The 11027-nt window shown below is 38.1% G+C and overlaps 2 protein-coding genes across 3 annotated transcripts; both read left to right on the top strand.

Annotated features, from left to right (window-relative positions):
• The first annotated feature begins 475 nt into the window (after positions 1 to 475).
• On the top strand, positions 476 to 3105 carry LOC140037888 (uncharacterized). Its single transcript, XM_072083045.1, has 2 exons — positions 476 to 1387; positions 2791 to 3105. The coding sequence occupies exons 1-2, from the start codon at positions 476 to 478 to the stop codon at positions 3103 to 3105; spliced, it is 1227 nt and encodes a 408-aa protein (XP_071939146.1).
• Positions 3106 to 4285: 1180 nt separating this feature from the next.
• Positions 4286 to 10701, top strand: LOC113734874 (gamma-secretase subunit APH1-like). Of its 2 annotated transcripts, none has more exons than XM_072082523.1 (6): positions 4286 to 4482; positions 4594 to 4761; positions 5120 to 5205; positions 6920 to 7045; positions 7293 to 7420; positions 7558 to 10342. In XM_072082523.1, the coding sequence occupies exons 1-6, from the start codon at positions 4370 to 4372 to the stop codon at positions 7585 to 7587; spliced, it is 651 nt and encodes a 216-aa protein (XP_071938624.1). In that variant the 5' UTR covers positions 4286 to 4369; the 3' UTR covers positions 7588 to 10342. The 2 variants fall into 2 exon arrangements, with proteins under 2 accessions (XP_071938624.1, XP_027117436.1); XM_027261635.2 differs by having other exon boundaries at positions 4289 to 4482; positions 10240 to 10701.
• The last annotated feature ends 326 nt before the right edge of the window (positions 10702 to 11027 follow it).

The raw sequence follows: 11027 nt of genomic DNA, 5'->3' as shown, positions 1-11027 counted from the left end.
GTGGAGGCAATCCAGTCAATGTTGGGTTTGGATTGGACGGTGAGTTATTGTTTTCGGGAAGCAAACCAAGTGGCGGACATATTGTCCAACGTGGGGGGCGCAAGGGTCGTTGAGTGTCATGTATACCTCCCATTCGGAGTTACCAAGACCCGCTAGGAGGGCCATGTGTTTGGATAGTGCAGGAATTCCTGTAATTCGCATTCAGGCTGTGTGTCATTAAAAGCCATTGTATGTGTCTTTTGTGGTTTTTATTAATAATACTCGGGAGTGGCGTCCCTCTCCATGCATGGGGTTAGCCAAATAAAAAAAAACTTGAGCATGTGAAATCTTCATGGACTAGAGTGGGGGATCCGGATCATATCAGTAATTAACATTAAAACCTTTACTTAACAACACCAAATAAACGACACAACTTGAAACTCGAATAACTTGAGCATGTGAGGATTTCAGGCAGTTTATTAGTGACGTGAATCTCATGGACATTGGTTTTTCTGGTGACCTGTTTATATGGTGTAATAATAGAAATGGCATGGCTAGAATTTGGAAACGGTTAGATCGGATCCTGGTGAATGAGGGGTGGTATGACGCAGGGATTTCCTTGTCAGTCTCGCACTTGACCCGAGATCCATCTGACCATGCTCCCCTCCTTATTTTTGTCTCGACGAGGTTGGACAATAAGCCACGGTTGTTTAGATTTCTTAACATTTGGGCAGAGTATGATGATTTCCTGGCTGTTGTCTGCGAGTCTTGGGGGCAACCTTGTTTTGGGTCCCCCATGCATATCCTTTGTCAAAAGTTGAAGCGGCTTAGGAAGGCTAATCAGGTTTGGAACAAGAAGGTATTTGGGGACATTTTTCAGGCTGTCAAGCAAAAGGAAGAGGAGATACGGCTTGCTGAGGTTCATATGGAGGAGTTTGATTCAGAGGAAGCTCAGGCGAATCTACACCATGCCCAAGCCCAATTACGTGCTACCTTGCGGGTGGAGGAGCTTTTTTGGAAACAGAAGGCTTGTGTTAGGTGGCTACAAGAGGGTGACTGGAATACTAAGTTTTTCAACATAGCGGTAAAACAATGGAGGGTGCAGTCAATTATTCATAGGATTAAGAATGAACGCAGGGAATGGGTTGAGTCGGATGAGGCAATAGGAGCAGAGGTGGTATGTTTTTTCGAGCAGTTGTTTAGGGATCCGCAGTCGACGCCGGCATTGGACTTGTTTCAGAATCTCCCAAGGCTCTTGACAAATGGGGATAATGAGGCATTAGAACAAGTCCGGTCTTCTGAGGAGATTCGGCCGGTTGTGTTTGAGATGGATAGGGATAGCGCGGCGGGTCTGGATGGCTACACGGGGAGGTTCTTTTCGATGGCCTGGCTGATTGTAGGTGATGATGTGAGTAGGGCTATATGCAGTTTCTTCTATGGCGCGGATTTGCCAAGGGCAATCACATCAACTTCCATTGTCCTCATCCCAAAAATAGCTCATCCCCAGAATTTTTCGCAATTCAGACCAATTAGTCTGTGCAACTTCGTGAATAAATTTCTTTCGAGAATTTTGGCCGATCGATTGGCTACTATTCTATCGAGGCTCATCTCCTGCTGATAGGAGTGAGTGGAGTACCAAAATCTGGAAGAAATCATGTGGCATTAGATTGTTAGAAGCTCAGGTAAATGACACTTTTCAACACTCCTTAGACACTTTGCTTAAGGACTAAAAATATGTATTTGGAGAGCCCCAAAACCTGCCCCCATCTAGACCTTGTGATCACCAAATACCTTTAATTCCCAATGCCTAACCTTTCAAATTAGGCCCATATAGATACCCCCATGTTCAAAAAAATGAGATTGAACAACAAGTGGAAAATGCTGAGTAGTGGAATTATCCAAATAAGCATAACCCTTTTGCCTCTCCTATCCTATTAGTCAAGAAAAAATATGGGACATGGAGGTTTTGTGTAGATTATAGATAGTTAAATGAATTAACCATCAAAGACAAGTTTCCAATACCGATGATTGATGACCTGCTTGATAACTATATCGAGCAAAATTCTTTTCCAAAATTGACCTGAGAGCTGGTTATTATCAAGTAAGGATGCATGCTGCTAATATACACAAAACAGCTTTCAGAACACACCTTGGTCTCTATGAGTTCAATGTCATGCCTTTTGACTCACTAATACCCCAGCCACTTTTCAGAGGTTGAAGGAATATTTCTTTTGGCCAAGCATGAAAAAAGAAATTGAGGAGTGGGTACAAAATTGTGACTGCTGTAAGAGGAACAAATCTGAGAACTGCAAATATTCCGAATTGTTGCAGCCTTTACCAGTTCTAGAACAGGCATGGCAGCACATTTCTATGGATTTTGTAGAATGACTTCCTAAATCTGCTGGATATGATGGAATATTTGTGGTCATTGATAGATTCACTAAATATGGGCATTACATGGCACTGACTCCTAAATATATAGCAGCTATAGTGGCCATTTTATTCTTTGAAAATGTGCATAAATTACATGGTCTACCACTGAGCATTGTCTCAGACAGAGATAAAATCTTTACAAGCATCCTCAGGTAGGAATTGATGAGCAAATTAGGCATTGAATTACAATTTTCTATTGCCTACCATCCACAAATGGGTGGTTAGACTGAAAGGTTGAATAGATGCCTTGAGACATATCTCAGAAGTCTATGTTTCCAACATCCTCACAAGTGGAAACAACAGCTAGCTGCAGCAAAATGGTGGTACAGCACTAACTGCTGCACAACTCTACATATGACCCCTTTTCAAGCACTGTAGGGGTATCCTCCATCACAATTGGGTATAGATGCTGTGAAATCTCCAGTTGCAGTAGTGGATTTATGGCTAGGTGACGGGGTGAAGTGGAATGAGATGCTTAGAGATAACCTGCTAAAGGCACAAAATCGAATGAAGCAGATTGCTGACAAAGGGAGAACTGAAAGAAGCTTCATTGTTGGGGATTCAGTTTATCTTAAATCGCAGCCATATAGGCAATCTTCAATGGCCTTAAGGAAATATCCGAAGTTGTCCTCAAAATACTATGGGCCTAATAAGATCTTGCAGAGGATGGGCAAAGCTACTTATATAAATTAGAGCTACTAGAGGGATCAAATATTCACCATGTTTTCCATGTATCTTTGCTTAAGCCCTCAACAAAAGATCATAAGCCTACTTAGGATCTACCATTGACAACAGATGATGGTCAAGTCAAAATTGCCCCTAAAAGCATATTACTGACAAGAGAGGTTGTACGAAAGAAACATAAGGTACTCCAGGTGTTAGTTAAAATCGGTGAACCTAACTACAGCTGACTCCACCTGGGAGGATTCCACCTTCATTCAGTCTCAGTTTCTTGATTTTCAGTTCAATCCTAGTGACTAGGATTGTTTCAAGGAGGGAGTGTTGCCATGATCATGATGGTGCGAAATCATGATTGATCAAATAAGTAACTGCATGGTAGATGTGTCAAGGGGAGGCAGTTAATAGTTGGAAGAAGTTAGTTGCATTTTTGTTACAAATTCTATTAAGCAGCATTTCTGTTAAAACTCTATATTTTTATCTAGAATCTTCGGATAACAAATTGTATAAATGTAAGGACGATTTCCAGATTGTAAACAAGTTTGTTGTGAATGAATTCATCTCTTTTTTACTTCTTCAAACTCTCTTTCTCTTTCTTCTTTTCTCTCTTTCTCTCTCTATTGTCCCAAGTTCTTCTTACCAGTTGTAGATTCAGAAGCTAAGCTGAATCATCTTGTCAACTTTCTATCGAGTTCATTACAGATACTTGTCACATCATTTCAATTTAAATTTAAATCCCAAACTTTGTATGTATGGTATACATCTAGACTTATAAGTGTATATATTAACTGTGCATGAAAAGATTTACCCATAAAGAATCGTACTATTCCAAGACAAAGAAATTCGCCTTTTATGTTATAATTTTTTAAACTTTTTGCTTTTTTGATTCAATAAATGTCATGTGAATGTGATGGATTTGATCGGGTAATCTGTCAATTCTATTGCCGACATTTATTAATGAGTTATTGGATGGTTTGATTCAGATTAAAAATTGGGTTCATGAATGTAATACTTTCAATTTTTAAATTTAGGGACAAATTTGTTTCTTTTTAAAAGTAAGGGATGAAAAGAATATTTTTGCGAAATGTGAAAAATGAAATATGTTATTTTCTCCAAAAAAAAAAAAAAAAAAAAGAAAGATATAGAAGAGAGCAAGAGAGACAGAGAGAAAAAAACAAGAAAGTAAGATTGCAATAGAAAAGATTCATTGAAGCTTGCAATTGTATGTGTTTTAGTTAGTACATGAAGCCCCGAAGCAGAAAAACATAAAAGATAAAAAATGACAGTCGCTGCAGGAATTGGGTACGCCTTGTTAGCCTTGGGCCCATCGCTTTCTCTCTTCGTCGCTGCAATCTCTCAGAAACCCTTTTTAATACTCACCGTCCTCTCCAGGTAATCCTCTTTATTGGTAAAATTTGCTTCTCCGTTTTTTTTTTTGGGTATTAGGGCTTATTTCGTTATTAATTTTGGTGAATTTCTGGATTGTGGATTTTTTTGTTTCAGTACATTGCTATGGCTGATGAGTTTGATTGTTCTGGCGGGAGTTTGGAGGGCGTTTCTCCCCTTCAAAACGACGCCTTCCTCTTCTGCGTGGTTGCCCTATTCAATTCTCATATTGTCCTCCGTCGTCTTTCAAGAAGGCCTTCGGGTCCTCTTCTGGAGAATCTACAAGTCTGTGGTTTTTATCCCAGAAACCATTTACTGCAACCTTTTTGCTGATTAGTTTTGGACAATTGAAGAAAGAAGTACCTAAAATGAAGCTTCATTTTCCTTCAAATTGAGTAAAAAGTAGTGTAATTGAAGTTTGTTGCTTATTGTAGTTTTGTTTGAGATTGCTGTTCTTGTTAATTATCAGAAAATTCCTTTATCTGGATGTAAAAATAGTTCGGGCTAATTAAGATATGTGGTTAGAATGGCGTCCTAAATTTTATTTCTGACTTGAGGCAATGATTATGTTCCATTATGTTGTTTAGAATTGGTTTTGGGTCAAATTTATGATTTTTCTTTTCTTTTGTTGGCTAAATTTTAGGAAGCTTGAAGATATATTGGATGCTTTTGCTGACAGAGTTTCTAAACCTCAGCTTTTCCTGACTGATAAGATGCAAATTGCCCTAGGTAATGCTGCTTGTTTGTCTCTGTGGGTTGCAGAGTGATAATGAGTTTGCATGCATTTATCCTTGTTATAACCTGGCCCTAAGGGGTGGAAACAGAGATTGAGTGGGAAAGAGGGGAAGACTTGTATGGGCGCAGAAAGTTTATAGGTGATTTTTTCAATATTATTAGCACAAAGAATAGAATTGTCTATAATTCTTTTGGTCTGGACATATTTTACTGCTTCTATAATTACTTGCTTGAATATTTGGTGCACAGGCTTCTTTAATCTTAGCTGGTATGCTGTATCGTATGAAGATATATTTTAGTTGATATCATGGCCTTGGACCTTTGTATGGTTATCAAAGTACGATTCTGTTTCCAGTCGAATAGTGGGGTTGTTTAACATAATGCTGGACTTAGTGACAGACCCCTGGCTGATATTCTGTTGGCTTCAATGTTGCATATTTCTTCTAGTCATATTACTCGTAATGAAGGTTACAAGATCTTGAAAAATATATGCGCGTGGGTATAAGCCATTCTGACTGAAAGAGGATAAATATAACAACTTATTTTCTCTTGAAATTCAGTTAATCCGAATATTTATTTGGATGAAATCCTAGTGTGCATCAGGTCCTGATACCCCAAGTCAACTATCCTCTTTGTTTCTCTCTTGAACTTCCCCATAAAGCTCGACATGTATGTATACACAATCTTCATGTGCTGTAAGCTAAGACTTGCAGTGATAAGCAGTTTGCAAGGCTTGACATGTTACTTTCATTGTAGACAGTAGTATGTGTCTTCTATGAATTTTCACCTAGAAACTGGGGAACCTTCTATTTGTTCTGAAAATTTTTATTGCTTTAGAAGCACTTGGCATGCCAATAGGAAACTCTGCATTTTTGTTCGTACTTAGGTGAACAGCCTCGAGATCTTGGTATAAACTTAGGCAACTCTTGCATTTTTGTCTGTAATAAAATGGGTATGCTTATAATGTTTTTATGATTTTACATAATAGTGGGATAGCGGAAATACATGCCAACCACTCTATGCTTCCCTTATTCATTTGGGAAAGTAGAAAGGATTTACTTTGAAAGGTTCAGATTTATGGCACTGTCACATCTACTCGTCGTCCTTCCCCTACTTAAGACCCATGTTACTCTGACTCTTCACTTTGCCCTGCCGTACCCTTGTCAGACACTGCATTTTCCACTAGAGTACCCTTGTCCCAGGGACTCCCATAGATGAGTCTGGTTAGCTTAAGACTGTAGACATGGATCCTGCTTCCTATAATTATTCTTGTTTCTTTTCCATCTTGTCATCCTCTCTCCTGAGAAAATCTCAAACTACAAATTCTCAAATGCATCCATTCTATAGACTTCATTTTTGTGCTGCATCAACAACTTGATAGTAGGAGATGTGAAAAGGAGAGATGAAAACATGCACTTATATTTGCTTCTCTATTATAAATGTGGAATGGCTTCAGGTGTCTACTTTGCTTCTTATTTATTACAGTGTTATTTAATCATGTATGCTTGCTGATAACATTGATATCAGCATTTGCAAATCTGAGCTGTGCATTTTAATCGGCCTTACAAACTTTTGTTTCCAAAGTTATGTATACTTCAGCTTATGTAGATTGAATTCTTGTTGAACTGCTCCTATCACTTAGCCTTTAATTTGGGACTGCTTATGCTTGAAAGTTCTAGTTGTTCATCTGATCTGGCTAAATTTGCAGCTGGTGGTATGGGTCATGGTGTGGCTCATGCTGTCTTCTTCTGTCTCAGCCTTTTAACACCTGCATTTGGTCCAGCAACCTTTTATGTGGAGAAGTGCTCACAGATGCCCTTTTTTCTCGTTTCTTGTAAGCAAATGTGGCTATTCATTTGTATACAGTTATTTCTGGTATTCTGACTTGAATTGTGCATTTCAGCCATGCAGCTTGTCAACAAATTAATCCTTTTGATATGCGATTTCTATTGTGCAACATAATTTTCTTTGTTTTAGAAAAAAGAATACTTACAGAGAATGATAGCTGTAGCTTGGTATTGTCTGCATAGTGTTGGGATTTTTGATGTATCAGTGTATTTTATAGAGCTTCTAAATTGCAGCAATGATAGCTCTTGCATTTGTCACAATTCATACCTTCTCAATGGTCATTGCTTTCAATGGATACGCGGAAGGGAATAGAGTTGATCAGCTTATTGTTCCTGTTGTTCATCTTGTAGCAGGGATGCTTGTGAGTTCCTTCTTTCTGTTTTTCTGATTATAACTTGTAATGCCTTCATTCCTTACCTTACTTTATTCTATTTTATTGTGTGGAAATATCCACTTACTAAACTGGAATGTTTTACTCTTTGACAAACTTATCATAAGTCATTTGAGATTGCCGGGTCCATCAGTTAGAAGTTCACATTGACTTTTGACACAAGAAAGTTAATGTCCCAAGATAGGCCTCCTGGATTGCCTAGGAAGAAAGTTAATCATGTCTGGTGAACTCAACGCATTTTAAAATGCGTAAACTGTGGAGCTTAAGTGGTGAGTGACCTACAAAAGATCACCATGGTAGGCTGATGGTCTGTATTCGAAAGGCCTTCAATGCTGAATTTAGTCTGTTGACCCAAGGGAATGAAGTACAGCACAAATTTTTAGGAACAAAGGATTGGCTAGAATAAACACTTGTCACTTATGATATGTGAATTAGTGGTGTTCTTATGAGATCTTCTGGGTTTTCCAGATACGAACTGTATTTGTGGGGTTGTTCATATTATACACCAGTTTCATCTTTTTTGGCTTTTTGACAGTTTACAACTTGCTTTTTGGTGTAAAAAAACCAACCTTTTTCCGACACATTCTTAGTTGCTTCCTTATTCCAGATTGGTTACCCCAAGTTCACTGAATGCTAAAGATGCTATGTGATGCATTGAATCACCTCTTTAATGCAGTTTTTTCTGGTTTGCTTGTTGAAAGGTGCTTGTGATTATGGTTGTCTAGGAAGAAATATATGTTTGTGTGTCTGTAATAGACTGGAAGTTTATGTGGGTCAATCCAAGAGATAAAATACCTCTTGGCCTCACTGCAAATGGGTTTAAGGTCTTACCTCCTTGCAGAACTGGTAAAATATTTAAGAACATTTTACATTATGTCGGCTTTTAGCTGAGTGGATAGTCAGAAACTGCACTTGGATTTCCCATTAATTCTTTCTTTAGACCCATGAAAAAGCTGAGCATGGTGGAGAATTGCTATGGCAGCTTAGTGAAGTACATCTTAGTGAAGGGCATTTGGATTTGCAGTACAAGGGATAATCATTAGAAACTCATCCTTGGTGAGTACAGCATTCTCCTGTATTGTCAGCTAGGTTGATCCCCTTAGGCAGCACACCCCAACTTTTCAGGCCTACGAAACTCGAGTCTTCAAATGATCTAGAAGGGAGCTAGAAGAGCGAGAAGCCTAAGGTAGAGAACTCATAGTGAAGGTAAGAGGAGATAGCTCAACAACTTAGTTATCCATCTTCACATTATAATTGTCGCAATGCAAAATTTTGCCTGAAGTTAAGAATTCTGTTCAGGTGATCAAGATTATTTATACATACTTACACACACACACAGAGGTATGTACTTATGTATGTCTCTGTGTGTGTGTGTGTAAATAATCTTGATCACCTGAACAGATTTCTTATATATATATATAAATTTTTGTGCTTATCTAAGTTATGGGCAATGTAACCAATTACTCAAGTGTGCTCTCTAAGCTTTGTTCTTTTACTTGATTCTCTTTAAACTAGTTGGTGGCTTGTGTTTGCTAGCATTTGTTATTTTGCTGATTCGCTTTACAGATAGGCCACCTGTTTGGAGCCTATCATGCAAAATTAACTTTCTTGGATAAAGCATCAAAGTTACGCATTGCTTCACATTCGCTGAGTTGTTTTGGTATCCAAATTTGACTAATAGCTCACTTAATGCTATAGAAATTAGTTGAGCAAAAGTTTACTAAACAGGGTTCAGTAAATAAGCTGAGTCCACAAAGTATAAGGTTGTCCTCACTTTTATGAAAGTTTTCTATAGCTTTTCCTCAATATACCTTTACACCTTTCTAGATTCTCTTCTTCTTTGTTTTTTCTTTAATAGTTTATTTTCCCTATATAAAGAATTTTCCTTCCAATGGTTCTTTGGGTTACTTCATGGTTTAAACAGATTACTCCTTGCTTAGTTCTATCACCTAAAGATTCACATGTTCTGTGTTATATCTTTTTAAATGAAATGAGAAGTAGATTGTAACATCATCACCTTTTCGTTTCACACAATATCAATTGTACAAGGTAAAAAATACATACATTTGTGAATACAGTATTCTGGCTGCGTAATGAATTCTGTTTACAAGATAGTGAAATAGGTTCCTTTAATTTATAAATATATGTAAACCAACGAAAAAGTTGCTCTTGTAATGATTATAAAATGTTTTGGCTGCATTGTGGAGGTTTTTGATTGATAATATGCAATAGGAGTCTGTGCTACTGGCAAAGATTTTTGCTTCTTTTTGCGGAGATGCTAAAAACCACAAAGGGGTATTGGCCTTATTCAAACTGAATGAGCATGCTAAAGTGAAATTCAGCGGTTATTGGTGTATCATTTGGATAAGTAGAGATTTTCTTCACTGCCCCTACCCCTTTCTTTAACCAACTGTAAGGTTTTTTTGAGGGAACCAACCATAAGGTTAAGTGGTAATATTGGGTAGCAATTATCTCTTCACAAGGAACCTGGAAATTTCTTGTTGCATTTATATTTGTCAAACGGCATTTAGTGAAATCAAACAAACGACATACTTCACTTTGTTGGCATTTTCTCAGAAAATTACTTTAAAGAGATGCTCCTCATTCTCTCTCTCTCTCACCCATGTCCAAAAAGTTGTACAGTAGTTGTTCCTCCACACCCCTCCCCCATACACTCATTATTACTGCAAAATCAACAAACTCCTGAAAATGAAAAGATTGGCTCACCTTAAAAGAGCTATACCTGGGAGTTTTTACCTACTTTTAGCTAATTGTGATGTGTGTTGCAGACGCTGGTAAATCTTTCATCTGGGGGTTGCATTATTGGCATTCCCTTGCTCTACTGCATGGCTCTCTTCACTTTGCTTCATTGTGGAAAGATGGTTTGGAAAAGATTGGCTGACAGCCAGAACAGATAGGGGCATTTGTAGCTACCTCACCCTATGCTCTTGTACTGGGCATATTTGAGGTGTGATCACCTGAATTTATCAAGACGATAGTTTATTCTCTAAGACTGAAATTATGATGTAATTGGTGCATGAGATATTTTGTGCATATCATGTTCTCCAGCCTGAAAACACACCCTTTCTTATCCTTTACATGCAATTCCTGTTCAGCCTTGTCTGTTAGAAGGTTGATTGTCTCCTTTTTTGCCGTTTGACTCCTGCCATGTATTTTATATGTAGCCCCCCGGAGGAAAATTGTAGAGAAAAATTAATGTTATAAACGTTCATTTTATACCTTTGAATCCATTTTTGTTGTTCTGATGCTTTTTGAGTCATTTTTGCCAATGACTTCGTCATTTTTTATTCTTAGCCTTGTGATAGTAAATGTCGGTTTGCTGTTCTGATGCTTTTGAGAGGCATTCTTGCCAATGATGTCCTCATTTTTTATTATTATCCTTTTCATAGTAAATGTCCGTGCTTGCTATGGATTCCCCCCCCCCCCCCCCCCCAAAATGAAATACAATTACGTCGGAGGATGAGGCCTCGACAGTTTACTGCTGATTTGAGCTAATTTTACTCCGGCGCCTCTTGCCTCTTTTTCATTCGAAGTAGGGTGTTAATGGGGCAGTTAC

The sequence above is a fragment of the Coffea arabica genome, chromosome 3c (assembly GCF_036785885.1).
Source record: "Coffea arabica cultivar ET-39 chromosome 3c, Coffea Arabica ET-39 HiFi, whole genome shotgun sequence".
Lineage (NCBI taxonomy): Eukaryota > Viridiplantae > Streptophyta > Magnoliopsida > Gentianales > Rubiaceae > Coffea > Coffea arabica.
Note: the sequence above shows the minus strand (reverse complement) of the source record. Positions and strands in the feature narration are given on the sequence as shown.

Coding starts and splice junctions, on each gene's coding strand:
- LOC140037888 (XM_072083045.1), top strand. CDS start 476: ATGGACATTGGTTTTTCTGGTGACCTGTTTATATGGTGTAATAATAGA. Junction 1,388..2,790: donor GGCTGATTGTAGGTGATGAT/GTGAGTAGGGCT, acceptor CAAGCACTGTAG/GGGTATCCTCCATCACAATT.
- LOC113734874 (XM_027261635.2), top strand. CDS start 4,370: ATGACAGTCGCTGCAGGAATTGGGTACGCCTTGTTAGCCTTGGGCCCA. Junction 4,762..5,119: donor CTCTTCTGGAGAATCTACAA/GTCTGTGGTTTT, acceptor GCTAAATTTTAG/GAAGCTTGAAGATATATTGG. Junction 7,421..10,239: donor ATCTTGTAGCAGGGATGCTT/GTGAGTTCCTTC, acceptor TGTGTGTTGCAG/ACGCTGGTAAATCTTTCATC.